The 14,562-nt window shown below is 37.1% G+C and overlaps 1 protein-coding gene across 1 annotated transcript in view; it reads left to right on the top strand.

Annotated features, from left to right (window-relative positions):
- The window catches only part of LOC128860260 (serine/threonine-protein kinase NLK-like), a 136,168-nt gene that overhangs the window by 109,760 nt on the left and 11,846 nt on the right, over positions 1–14,562 (top strand). Inside the window, exons 4-6 of the mRNA XM_054097673.1 lie at positions 3,707–4,298; positions 4,376–4,577; positions 7,771–7,864. Of these exons, the coding sequence (XP_053953648.1) occupies positions 3,707–4,298; positions 4,376–4,577; positions 7,771–7,864 (888 nt within the window). The remainder of the gene's footprint in view (positions 1–3,706; positions 4,299–4,375; positions 4,578–7,770; positions 7,865–14,562) is intronic.

Genomic DNA, 14,562 nt, shown 5'->3' on the forward strand with positions numbered 1-14,562 from the left:
TTTCTATTGAAGCGAGGAGGCGATTGGAGAAACACATGGCTGTTTTTCAGACTTGGACAAATCCTATTATTCGGAAGAGATCCACAAACTAGAACAGCGTTGGACGAAGTGTATAAACCTAAGTGGAGACTGTGTTGAAATATAAAAGAAGTTTGCCCTAAACAATTAAGTAGTTTTTACTTTTGCACTGACTTTTTAAACGGCCCTCATATTAAAAGATAATGCCTGTGTCCACAGTCATGGCAACGTGGCTTATTACAAAGTTTTCGCTGTTCATTTTTTGTTAAATTTTTTTTTTTTTTTTTTTTAAACTTTAGTTCATACCACAACAAAAGCCATATAACTCAAAGTTTCAGCTTTGTAGAAAAATTAAAAAAAAAAATCTAAACATTTCCATCATAATTTCAAACTTTTTAGTACACCTGTGATCTCTATAATAGCAGCGCGATATATTTTGCAATATTTGGCTACTTATTTATACAATATTTTATTTAATTTTTCTTGCTTTTTTATTATTTTGTATTTATTATTTTTAACTTAATGTTTCAAGCATTATACACAATTCAAAAAAAAAATGTAAACAATTTTTAATAAAATTTCAAAGTTTTTTTTAAGAATTTTTAGAAAAATCTCGAGTATGCCGTTTTGTAGCTCTTTAAATTTTGGTCAAAAATTGTGTCAATTTAAAGTGATTGCGTTAATTTTGAGTTTTTTATTTATGTTTTAAATATTATATAACGAAAGCTCAACTTTTTTTATGTGTAGAAAACGCACAAAACCGCCAGAAAAAAGTGATAAAAAATCCATCAAAAGACACTTAAAACTTGCACTTTATTATTCCAAAATTCAAAGGGCTATAAAACTGCGTACATGAAATTTTTCTGATTAAATTTGTTTGACATTTTGTCAAAAATTTTTTGCATTGTTTTAAATTTCGTGTAACGTTTGAAACTTCTAGTAAAATGAATAAGAGTAATAAAAAAAGTAAGAAAAATTATATAAATTTTTAACAAGTACTAAAAAAATATTGCAATATGTCGCGCTGCTATTATTGAGAGCACAGGTGTATGTTCTTTGTTAACTATCAGTTCTTCCGCATCATCTCATTCACGAAATGTGCACCTAGCAGCTTCGTGTTTAATAAATATTTTTTTATAAATGTCGACAGCAGAAGCGTTTCATACGCTTTGCTACAACTAGGAGTTAGAGGACCTTATATGATACATATATATAAGCATCTCTGTTAGCCCAAATCTGCAAAATTTCAATAATAAGGCCTCCGGCATTACTCTTTGTTTTCTCAGCCCAATTACACTTTCTTTGCTGACAGTGTCACGCATTTTCTTCCATACAAAGTACGCTCAACAATTTTTTTTATATGGAAGAAAATGGCTAAGAATGGTTTAAAAAATTGTCAAAAATTAACGGTAACTTTTGCACTTTATCATGCTAAAATTTAATGGGTTATAAAACTGCATACTAACCATTATTCTAAAAATTCTGTGTAAAAAGTTTGCAATTTCATAATTTTTTGACAAAGTTTGCAAAAATAATTTATATGGTTTTTGTTGAATAGTGAGTTAAATATTTTTAAAAAATATTAACTTCATTAGCGGAGCAATACTGGATTGAGCTGTGGAACATTCAAAAAATTGCATCATAGCTTTTTAGAGGGAGGGGTTAGATTTGTTTTAACTCATCGCCACGCTTACAGGCTTCTGGACTATTACAGAGTCCGGCACTCGAATGGCCTTGAGACGTTCCAGAAACGAATCGCAAGCTCCCCGAATGTGACTTGCAGGTATTTTGGCCCACTCACGGACGTTGGACTTTTTCAGCGCCTTGAGACTGGTGAATCTTTTAGTTCGAACCTTGCTCTCTAAAATGGCCCAAAGAGAATAATCCATCGGATTCGCATCTGGTGAATTTGAGAGCCATTGTGTGGACGTTATTGAATTTCGAAACGTTGGATTTTAGCCATTCTTGTTGAGCCATTCACTCGAGCTTTGTGAGAGTTCTGAGTTCTGTTGAAACGTTCATGGTCTGCCACCGAAATATTTGTCTCCCACGGCTTCAAAGCAGCCTCCAGAATACTTTCCCGATAATATTTCTCGTTTACCTGGACGCCAGGCTCGATGAAAATGATTGGAGAGCACCCATCTACGGTTACAGGGGCCCAAACCAATATCTGTGGCGGGTGCTGCCTCCTGGTGGCCAATCGATGACTCAAATTCTCGTATGAACGGTCGGTCAAATGCACCCTATCGTTTTGGGAGTTTACGAATTGCTCAATTTGAAAAATTTTCTCGTCAGAAAATACAATGTTCGGAAATTGGCCGCTTTCGGCCAAGCGAAGCAACTCCTCCCCTCTCTCTAATTAGTTGCTGCTTTAATGTGAGATCATGCGCCTTTTGGATCTTGTAAGGCTTGACTTTGAGAACATTTTTCAATATGCGGCGTAAAAATTGTGCATATATTGTGCTGCATGTATATGTACATATATATTTTTTTATGTCGTATTTATTTTTCAATGAATTTTGATTTGTTTTGTACAAATAAACTGACTTCTTACCTATAGCTTAGTTTCATTTTTGTGTCAAATTGACATATTTTTCCAGAGACTGATGCATGTCAAAGTACCTTATATGCACAGCAATCAGTAGTGATGGTATTTTTAAGCACAATCTGCCGAGTTGTGTACATATATAAAATTAGTTTGTAAAATTCCATACCAGAACGCAATCGTAGCTCGTTAAACTTTTTACGGCATAGTCGTATAGCTTTAAATTTTATTGAGAACCCGTTGTGTAGCCTTCATTCTGTGTATCCATTCTCATATGCATACGCTACCCGTCTCATTTAAAGTATTCTGACAATAACGCAACTGCACTTCCGCTGGCATCAATTACAACTACACTAGCACATTGCTGCTGGCACTCACCTCCGTGGTAGCACATGGCGTTGTCTGCTTTTAGGGGCATTAAAAATGCATTGCATTAAATTGATGCTGCCACTAAAGCCGAGGACGATTTTACGAGCAAATGGTTGCACACGAGTCACATTGTCATTGTTTGTTTTTGCAATTGTTGGTTTTATTCAGTGGAATTAGCAAAATACAATGAAATTTTAGAATGCATTTTTAGCTCATTTAATTAGAACTCATTGAAGATGGAGACAAAACCGGCAAGCGAGTAGCCAAATAGCTGTGTGTGGCATCGTAATAGGAAAATTCAAATTTCAATAGCCACTTTTTGTAACAACTTTGTGGCTGCTCAAGGCTGCTGAAGACACTTAAATGCACGTGTTCCATTAAAGGGCTGTGAATGTTGGTTGCCCCAAAAGTTGCCTTCTGCCAGTAGCCAACAGCAAAGCAATTGGAGAAAATCAATGGCATTTAATTGAAAAAGTTTTCACCCATTTCGCGAACTTTGTATGATTTGTATGCAGGCAGTTTGATGCGCCATTTAAGTGCACCAAATCGGTAACTTGCCTAAGTCAACAATTCTCAACAAGCCACACTCATTGAGGAATGAAGAATGCGCACACACACATATCGCACCATATTTGAAATTTACTTTGCTTTGAATTTTTGGTTTTTTTTTTGCATAAGTAGCTGCGTATATTAACTTTTATTTTTCAATTGCACAACTGGTTTTCCTCAACTCGACAAATGTAATTTCATTACTTGTCACCCCTCGTTAAATAGATATGTGATAACCGAACTCCTACAGTCAGATCTCCATAAGATAATCGTCTCGCCACAGCATCTTTCCGCCGATCACATCAAAGTGTTCCTCTACCAAATATTGCGCGGTCTCAAGTATCTGCATTCAGCGCGCATTCTTCATCGCGACATCAAGCCCGGCAATCTGCTCGTCAACTCGAATTGTGTGCTGAAGATATGCGATTTCGGTTTGGCGCGCGTCGAAGAGCCCGATCAGGCTAAACACATGACACAAGAGGTTGTCACACAATACTATCGCGCACCGGAGATCTTGATGGGCGCCCGACATTATTCGTCCGCTGTGGATGTTTGGTCGGTAGGTTGCATTTTCGGCGAACTGCTCGGTCGTCGCATTCTTTTTCAGGCACAGAATCCCGTACAACAGCTGGAGTTGATAACGGAATTGTTGGGCACACCCTCCATGGAGGATATGCGTCACGCATGCGATGGCGCCCGATCACATATGCTACGTCGCGCACCCAAGCTGCCATCCTTTTCGGCGTTGTACACGCTCAGTTCGCATGCGACGCACGAAGCAGTGCATCTGCTCTGTCAAATGCTTGTCTTTGATCCGGTAAGTGACACGCACATACTATACCTGCAAAAAAATTATAAATAATTTCTATATATTAATCAAATGTGCTTTTTCAGGATAAACGGATCACAGTGACGGACGCTCTGGCGCATCCCTACCTGGATGAAGGTCGCTTACGCTATCATTCGTGCATGTGCAAATGCTGTTTCACTACCTCGGCTGGTATGCGTCAATATACCGCCGATTTTGAGCCATCAGCTGGTCAGCCGTTCGATGATCTGTGGGAGCGTAAGCTGACTTCGGTGCAGCAGGTCAAAGGTAAAATTTAATTATTATGCAGCCGTAAATGGGATTAAGCAGGCGATCTCATTAGCAATTTGCTGTAGATTTTATTCATAAGGCGCGCAGGAAATTCACATTTTACGGATTTTACGCAAGTTCAAGCAGCGCTGACAGAAAAATTTATTTTTTAATCAAATTATTCCTCAACTCAAATTCACGTGGCTGGTTGGTTGGTTAAAGTGTGATTAGCACTTCAGCAACATTTTGTTGCCACATCCTCGCCACCAATTTGTTTAGTGGCTATTTACAGAACCTTATTTGGTTGTTGACGTGTAAGCCAGCCAGTTTTTCGATACTCTGGAACAGTGGTTTGCGAAGGGTTGACATTCTCTACTTCCATAGGGCAGGGCACTCACAGAAGAAATAGAAAATAGTTTCCTTTTGCTCTGGTTATTTACAACTGTGGCAGTGTGTGTTGTGAGGAATGCCCATTTTGGGCTGCTTGTTCCCCGATAGACCAGAAGCCAGTTATCACTGCCATGAGTCTGCAGACATCCCTTCATTTCATATTTGTCAGTATTGACGTTTCTTTGTGGTTGTAGGTGGACCATAACAAAGGTAACAATGTACTTTGTCTGGTTTCCCCCTTCTGCATACCGCAAATTCACATACCTTAAAAGGAATCGTTAAATATTTGCATTTTTTAACTTATATCCTACAATAAAATAGCAGCATATCAAATTTTTCACCAGGCAATTTTTCTTTTCTTTTTTAATCTTTATTATTTTGGTATCAAAGGTAACAGTTCAGCTGTTCTAAACTCCAGTCCCTTACCCAGCCTTAGAACTGTTTCCATGTAACCATTTAGCCTGTTTGTGCTCAGCGCCGGTTTTCTTTGTCACTATCCAGTCATGCACTCCTTGCTTCTTTCGGTAATCGCGATCGCGTTCAAGAAATGGTTGAAAATTTCAGTCAATTATGGCTGCGAGGTATGGAGCGGTTTATGTTATTCCCAATATCGGAAGGATCGGCTTGCGCTCTCTCTGAATCAATGCATCAGCAGAAAATTAGCTGACTTAACATTTTTCAAATACCTAAATGTTGTTGGCGTGTCTATCTATATATCCCGTATACCTTTAAAATTTTCAATCGCATAAAATTTCAATGAAATTTTACTTGAATATTTGAAATACTTAAAAATTCATGGAAAGTGAAAATTCTTTACATACACAGCAACTTCTGCAAATAAAAGTGACTCAATATCTGGCATTCTAAATTTTCACCGAAATGAAAAATAAATAAAACTTTTCGAAATATCTCCAGCCGAGAGTCTCGCTTTTGTTTCATATAACAAAGATTTAGTATGTAGATATATTCTAAATTTGAATTAAATACGACCAGAAATACGATTTTTCGAAATACCTATCCGACTGCCTTTTAAGCGGTTTTTTATGTTTGTGTTTTTAAACGCCTTTATTTTCACTTAGCAAAATAGGATTTTCAATAATATATAAATTGTAAAATATTTTTTTTTATTAACAAAAAGAATTTACAATAATATTGGAAGCTTAACAAAGCTAGCAACCGTAGAAATCCCCAAACTGGTCCATTTGCATTAGAACTCCCATTAAACAATTCCAATCGGATGAAGGTGAACTTCACACTAAATTGCTCTTTCCTGTTAACTGCTCTGTTCACTCTCACAGCAGCCGACACACAACTGCGAACTGCGGGCGATGCGTATGCTGTTCGCTGTTACTGCACTGGCTCTCACAGCAGCCGACTCACATTTGCATTGTAACTGCATGAGTTGCTGTATAGTCGTATGTGTATGATGATCGCTAGTTGAACAGCAGAGAGCATGTTCGTTTACGCACGTGACCAACAGTTATTTCTGCTTAACATATATATGGCGCTTGCTGGGTATTTCCTGAGGTCCACCTCCTATTTCAGGTGTGCGTCTTGATTATCTTCACACAAATAGAAGGAACTGTAGTCGCCATGTCGCATCCGAACGGCAGATGGCTTTTTATGAGAAGCTTTTGCAAGGCAGAAATATCCTCGAAGGTTTGCCACTGCTTGCCAAGAAGCGCGGCCGTTATTTGAAAAACCTTTTGCTTTGATCATTTGATGTTTCGTGCTAGGGGTTTCACTTCCGAATGGTAGTCATACGGCAACCCGTTCGGCTATGGCGACCACTGTGAGGAATATCTTCTGCTCAAATATGAAAGAGACGGTATCAATAAAACGGTCCGCGGATGACATATGGCAAAAATAATTTTTTTGTTTTTTGGTAGGACTGTTATAAGCTTACATGGCAAATTTCAGCGTGATATGTCACATAGTTTGTTTTCTGTGCTACTGTAAACAAGTCAAGCTCGAGTGTGTTCTTCGAATTCTCTTTTATGACTTCAATTGTCTCAAAATGTTTTCCACGGAGCGGCAACTTGAGCTTGGGAAACAGGAAAAAGTCACAGGGAGCCATATCAGGCGAATACGGTGCTTGCGGAACGATATTAACATTATTTTTGTTCAAATAATCGCGAACAAGACGTGATGTGTGAGCTGGTGCATTATCGTGATGCAAGAACCATGACTTGTTGCCCCACAATTCTTTCCTTGTTCTCGCGCAAACGCTTTAAAACGTCTAAATAATATTCAGCGTTAACCGATTTTGCGATTTGTGCGATTTTCAAGCACAATTTCCTTTACTTTTCCGATGTTTTCGTCGTTTACTGATGTTGCTGGACGACGTTCATGTTGGAATAACAAAATTTCAAACAAATTCTTTGTTTAACTTGAATTTCCATCGTTAAATTCGAAGAACACGCTCGAGCTTGACTTGTTTACAGTAGCACAGAAAACAAACTATGTGACATATCACGCTGAAATTTGCCATGTAAGCCTATAACAGTCCTACCATCCAACAAAAAAATTATTTTTGCCATATGTCATCCGCTGACCGTTTTATTGATACCGTCTCGTTCATATTTGAGCAGAAGGTATATTCAGTTTAAAAATGTGCGTAAATCGTCTTCACCAATTCGGCTCATTCGTTCCGGCGATTAACGTGTTCGAGCAGATAAAGTTTTTTTTTAACTAAGTTCATTTTTAACTAATTTCGTTATTTAATCCATAAAATATGTTTATAAATACAAATATCAGATTAACTTATTTTACAATTTTTATTTACAAATATTAACAAATCGTCTGTTATTCTAATTTACAGAGGAAATGCACAAATTCATTGCGGAGCAGCTGCAAACGGGACGAGTGCCACTCTGTATAAATCCGCAAAGTGCGGCCTTCAAGAGCTTTGCTAGGTGAGTGACTTGCTTTTGCAATAAGTAGCAACAAGAAATCTCCAGTTGAAATTATACAAATTAAACAAAAAACGACCTTAACAATCCTTTTGGTTTTTAAAAACTTCCATTGCTTTGCAAATTTTTTGGTTTTTGCTTAATAATTCGGTATGACAAGTTTTTTGAATACAGTAATTTTTTGCTTTATCTTATTTCTTCTTACTTAATTACTTAATTTTTATTAGTTTTCATATTTTTCAGTTTTTGTTTTTGAATTATGCATCTCTTATTTGGAACTTTGTCTAATTTTTCTTTTTGATTTATTTGCACTTGTGATTTTTATTATTTTGATTTTGATTTTCATTTTGCATTTTATAACTTCATACTCCATCCATGCCATTTTTCGTTTATCTCACACTTTTTTTACTCCACAATACTATTATTCCTCCTTCTATACCGCATTTCTTATATTTTTTCGAACGAGTTTCTTGATGTAGCCTACATACGTTGTGACTTTTGGACAAAATTTGAGCATCAAAATTCTTATGTGCTCTATGCCTAATCCATTCGCAATTTTTTTTTTTTTGTTTGGTTTGAATTTATGTGCATTTTATATGTTATCTTCCACAAAGTCACAGCTAATTTTTACGCAATTTCTCACTTATTCGCCAACACTCACCATCCACCTACCCACCATCAACACTCTACCATTTTGCTACCAATTCGTTATTTAATCATGCATTCATTCGAATTCATTAATAGTAAATTCTTTGATTGATAAAGTTTTATTAAAAATAAATTTATTGAATTTAATTACATTTGCGTTAAGCCAATGAGAGTGAGATAATCTACTACTACTACTACAACCACTGCTGCTGTTGCTGCTGTTAGAGACGCTGTTTGGTGCAACAGATACAGATACAGATGCAAATACAACTGCAAATACAGATGTAAAAACGAAAAATTGAAAATTAATTGAAGATCCACTATAAAATGCCTCGAGAGTCATAAAGTGAAAACCACAAAACCGCAAAAGCAAAAACTGCAACCAGTTATACCTACATACATACTTATGTACCATATTAATCGCTTTTTTTAATATCCTACATAATGTTACGTACAAAGTTAACAATCGCACAATCACGCATCGTTCAGCTCAATGCACTCAGCCGTAAAGTATGCAATTGCTCGCATATCGCATGAAGTCAATTCGAAACATCGTTAACTGATCCCATTACACGTGTTTGAGCATAATGCGTCGTCGACAACTTGTCATAAATGCCAGCTAAACGCATTTGATGTGCATGTACGTACATTTTCTGTAAATATATAAATACATATATTGAAAATATGCAGAGAACCAGAAAATCGCGAAAAAAATAAACAAAATCCCATAGGCATAATAGTCATGCAGCAATTGACGCTTGATCGACGAGTGGAAGAGCTGTGAAAATGAAGCCAACAAGAAGCTCATAACGTGTTAAAGACCGGTAGTAACAGAAGAGAACTCAAACTCAAATTTGACAGCGGTGTGAAGTGTGAACACACCATCATTTTCCATTATATGCCCAGTTTCAACAATTCATTCATTCGATACAGAAACAGATACCAGAAACAACAAATGTGTGCTTTAAGTGCTTCAAGTGCTACGATTTCTGCAAATTCAACACGAGTTCGAGCACAGAACTGAGCGAGTCGGAAGGGCAGTCGAAGTACTCAGCTAAAGAGAGCACATCCTGTTACTTCAGTTCTTATGTTATGCTTAAGTATTTGTGTGTGCAAGTATATTCTCAAATAACAACAAATGCAGTCATTGCTAAAATATGCAGTGTGATCATGCTATCAGAACAGCAACAACAACTTTAGACGTTTTGTTACATATTCAGCTGGTTTGACTCAACAATAATACTTCGTTACCTTCAACCACAACCAACAGATTTAGTTCAACCACATTTTGTCTACAAATCAAGTCTCTAAATTAGGTCTGTTCATATTTAATTCGAACTTATTTATAATTTCTGTTACACTTTATTATTTTCTGCTCTATTTTTTTGTTACTTAGACACCACAAAGTTACCATATCCTTTTAACATTAGTCAGTTAAGTTTTGTTTTTGTTAATCTACTGGTACTGTACAGCATTGCATATGTATGCATATATGTATATGTATGTCTATAGAATGTTTGTGGATAAGAGCACACTAGAGGTGTCGAAGCAAGATAGGCAGTTTATTTTTAGCGGAGTTCAAGTTATTTTGTAACCAACCTTTTATATCTAAATGCTTAGAAAAGATGCTAGGGATTAATTATTTATGTTATTATTATTACAGTAATTATTATTATGATTATTATTATTATTACAATCATCATCATTTTTAGTTTTTTGAATACGAAAATGTCATACAGAGAATTATACATTACATACATATATACATTATTGTATACATATTTATATACATATATGCATATTTACACCCTTTTTTGGTGCTTGGCCGAGCTCCTGCTCCTAGTCTTGATGTTGTTCAAGAAACGGAGGGATCTACAGTTTTAAGCCGACTCTGAACGGCAGATATTTTTTGTGGAAAGCTTTTTCATTACAGAATATTTGCACATATAAACATAAATACTAGGTTGTTCAATAAGTTTTGCTGTTCGATAAGGACAACACAATTTTATGGTTTGAAATACACTTTAATATTATTCAGTATAGTCTCACTGAACTTCAATACACTTGTTCCAACGAGATTCCAATTTATGATTTCCATCCCTGAAGTGAAAGCCTGGAATGGCTGCAAAATGCGTAAAAATTCATCATTTGATGAAAAACGCTTTTAATTCATGAATTTTTTTAGGTCTGTAAACAGATGGAAGTCACTAAGGACCCAATCTGAAGAATGCAGTGTCTTTAATTCATGGATTTCAGCCATTGTCAAAATGCTCTTGTGAGACGCTGCATTTCCCTGATTATACAATATATAATTTTTTTCTTTTGCAAACTGGGTATTTTTTCACGGATTTTTTCCTTCAGCTGGTCTAAAAGGTTGCAATAATATTCAGAATTTTTTGTTTTACCATTGTGCAAGTAATTCACAAACAAAACTTCTTTCGCATTCCAAAACACTGCTGCTAATACTTTCTTGACCGATTTCTGGACACGAACTCGTTTCGGAGCCGAAGAGCCAGGTTCACACCACTCTGTAGCCTCTTGTTTGGATTCAGGGTCATGGCGATAGACCCAAGTCTCATCCGTTGTGATGAATCGATGCACAAAATCCACTTTAGCCGTTCGAAATCCTTCTAAATGTGGCTGAGAAAGTCGCATTCGCATGTGTTTTTGTTTCATTGTTAGCGAATGCGGCATCAATTGCGGCCGCACAGTTTTCTGAAACCCAATACTTCAGTCAAAATTTTACTTACATCGCTCAATGAGATGTCTAGGGCTTCTACTAAATCTCACTTGACGATTTTCCTATACTATAGTCTATATTTTTCTACGATTTCTGGTGTTTTGCTGTTTTTGGACGTCCTTGACGTGGATCGTCTTCAAGGCTTGTACGACTACATTTAAATTCAGCAACCCATCTATCTACTGTACTAATTGACGGCGAAAAGTCCTTATATACTTTCAACATTCGTTCACAAATTTCCTTTGCTTTTAAACCTTCCACAAATAAAAATTCTATCAGCGCATAATACTTCCATTGTGGAAAATACTGTGACACGGCGATACTAAATGGCTTCGAAACAAAGAATGAATTTACAGATTGCAATGAAACTTCAATTACGTTTATATGAAAAGTGTACCAACATAACAAAAACAAATGAGGCTAGTTGAAACACCCTCTCTTTTCGAACCGCAGAACTTTTTGAACAGCCTAGTATTACATGCGTACTTTGAAAAATAAGTTTATTCATTAGATAGCGATCTTCTTTCCTTTTTTGACATCACGGGAAGCATGCAAATGATATTGGGCCTCTTCCGTTCGCCATTTCACCACCCGCTATCTCTATGCCCCATTAACTTAACGAAAAATTTTCATGCGAAAGCAACAGCAAAGTTATCGTAAGTCCCGCACTGCCTTACCAACACATGAACTTAAAGCAGCGTTGCCAACACATCTATTCGACACTTGCTAATGTTTGGCAAAAAGAAGAGGCCTATGATCAGCATTTTGTCATACGTTCCACACATACATATACATATTCGTATATAGAGGCCAACATGCACATGTATGTAGTTGCCTTGCATTAGCCAATCTCTTGAGAGTAGAAGCTTAAATATCAAATAGAGCTCGCAAACGCTTTTACAGAACGCTGTTGCTAATTTAACAGAAAATGTTATATGGTATTAACAGTGAGATTCTTTTAGAGTAAAAGATTTTTTCATACGTAGTAAACGAAGTTAAGCTAGAACTCCATTTCAAGGCGCTATGGCTTTTCGCGCTATATTCGTGGAAAAATCGTATGAGAGTATAAACCGCTGAAGGCCTTAACGCTTAGAATACTTGGCATGGAGTTCGGGCTTAACGTTCTAAATAAGGGAGACAGACATCATTAATTAAATTTTGTGCGGTAAAATTTTTGTACAGAAAACTTCTTTACCTTTAATTTCTAGCATAAATATAATTTTTTGTGTAACAAGTGAAGTAAATAATCGCAATACTTGCAAATAATAAAACGTAAATGGCAATTTTACGCTCTCAGAGACAAATTCATAAACGAAAAGCAGTGAGTTAATACCTGCGTTGCCCTCTTGGCGCAACTGGAATCGTATTTTAGGTTTTTTTTTTAAGCCTACGCAGACAACTCTTTTCGCACGATGTCAAATACTAACCGCCACTTATCAGACCAATCATCACTTACGCTTCTGTGGTCTGGTGGCGACGGAGCATTGTTAAGTCGACAATCCGGGAGTTATACAGGCTGCAAAGAAGTGTATGTTTGTGCATCACGGGTGCCATGATTACAACCTCTGGTGATGCTCTAAATGCTATGCTTGATTTGCTCCCCCTGGATCTTAAGATACAACAGGAAGCAATAGAAGCAATGTGTAGACTCCATAAATATGGTTTCTGGCACGAAGACAGAGCTTTGGGACACAGAGAATTCTTTAAGTTGCTATCTGAGCAGTATCCACTGTTTTTGGCACCTAAAGACGAACTGATACTTATAATTTCATTTGGAACGAAAGTTGATGTCAGATTTCCATTGCGTGAGCAATGAAGCAATCCAGAATGCATGCAGGGAGGTTTGACGGATATTTTCCTTACCGATGGGTCCAAGAATGAAATAGGGTCTGGAGCCGGATGGTACTTAAACGATACTAATAAGTATCACTATACTATGGGGGAAATTGCAACTGTTTTCCAAATGGAAGTTTTTGCCATCCTGAAAGTAGTCGAATGGGTAATCGAGAGGAGATGGAGCGGGAAACAGATTGGAGTTTTCAGTGACAGTCATGCTGCACTGAAGGCCCTGGAGAACGCGAAGCAAACTCAAAGATTGTTCAAGAATGTAAGAAGAAGCTCAATTCAGTCGCAAGACAAAACAGGCTTGTACTTATATGGGTTTCAGGACACTCCGGTGTTCAAGGAAACGAAACTGCCGATGAATTGGCCAACTGTGGATCAGCGGTTCCCCCACAAGGACCAGAGCCAATAATCGGAATCAGTACCACAGGAATAATGAATTGGATCAGCGATTATGTATGCAATTTACATAAAGAGCGATGGTCCGGTCTAGAACGCTGCAGAACTGCAAAGAGTTTGTGACAAGTCCGAACAGAAAACTGTCAAACTTTCTACTAAAACTTGGAATGAAAGATGTTCGGTTGATGGTCGGTATTATTACAGGACACAACCCATGGGGTCAGCATATGAACACCATTGGCATCATTGAGGACACGATTTGCTTGTCTTACTTAGAGGAGGCGGGAGGCGGATAGCACTGAGCGCTTTCTCTGTAAGTGTCCTGCATTTGCTAGAGCACAGCTACGAGTTTTGGGGTTCGATGTCATGAGAATGAGTAATATTCGTTCTCTAGGACTGGAGGATATTTACAGATTTACCAAAGAATCTGGAAAATTCTCACAGGACTAACTATCTCTATCTCTGTCTCTATTCTTTCCTATCTCACTCTCTCTCTCTCTCTCTCTCTCTCTGATACTTTTCTCCTTCCCTCCTTGACTATTTACCCCCTTTCCAGAGTTTTAAATATAATGGGCTTTTTAGCCTGAGTGTTTTAGAAGCCACCAAATCTGCTGGTGCTTTATTTTTACAAATTTCAATTTTCAACCGCCACTATAGATATCGAGTTCCGCGTTCTTCTGCTGTAACTCACTTCACTGTACCTTTTACCCCTCATGAGGCCAACTTTGAGCAAAATGTGATGCTAAGTAGGTGTGAATTTCAAAGTAAATGAATAGCTGTATATTTGTGTAAATGTATTTAAAATGTAAGCCTAACCTAAAATAATTAAGTGTACATTCTATGTTATCGATGATAGTAAAAAAATGCTGGTTAAAAAAAAATCTGCTGGGCAATCAGAACAATCATTCAGAACGCATGCCTTGGATATGGATATGTATATAATATGTAAATGTATTTGTATTATACAGTAAACGCAAGTCGTTCATAAGCCATGGGGGGCCACCCACACCAACATCCTTCCAAATTCACCAATACCATTTAGTAAATCGAACAGCCCATCAATAGAGCAATA

This window comes from Anastrepha ludens, chromosome 4, assembly GCF_028408465.1.
Source record: "Anastrepha ludens isolate Willacy chromosome 4, idAnaLude1.1, whole genome shotgun sequence".
NCBI classification, from domain to species: domain Eukaryota; kingdom Metazoa; phylum Arthropoda; class Insecta; order Diptera; family Tephritidae; genus Anastrepha; species Anastrepha ludens.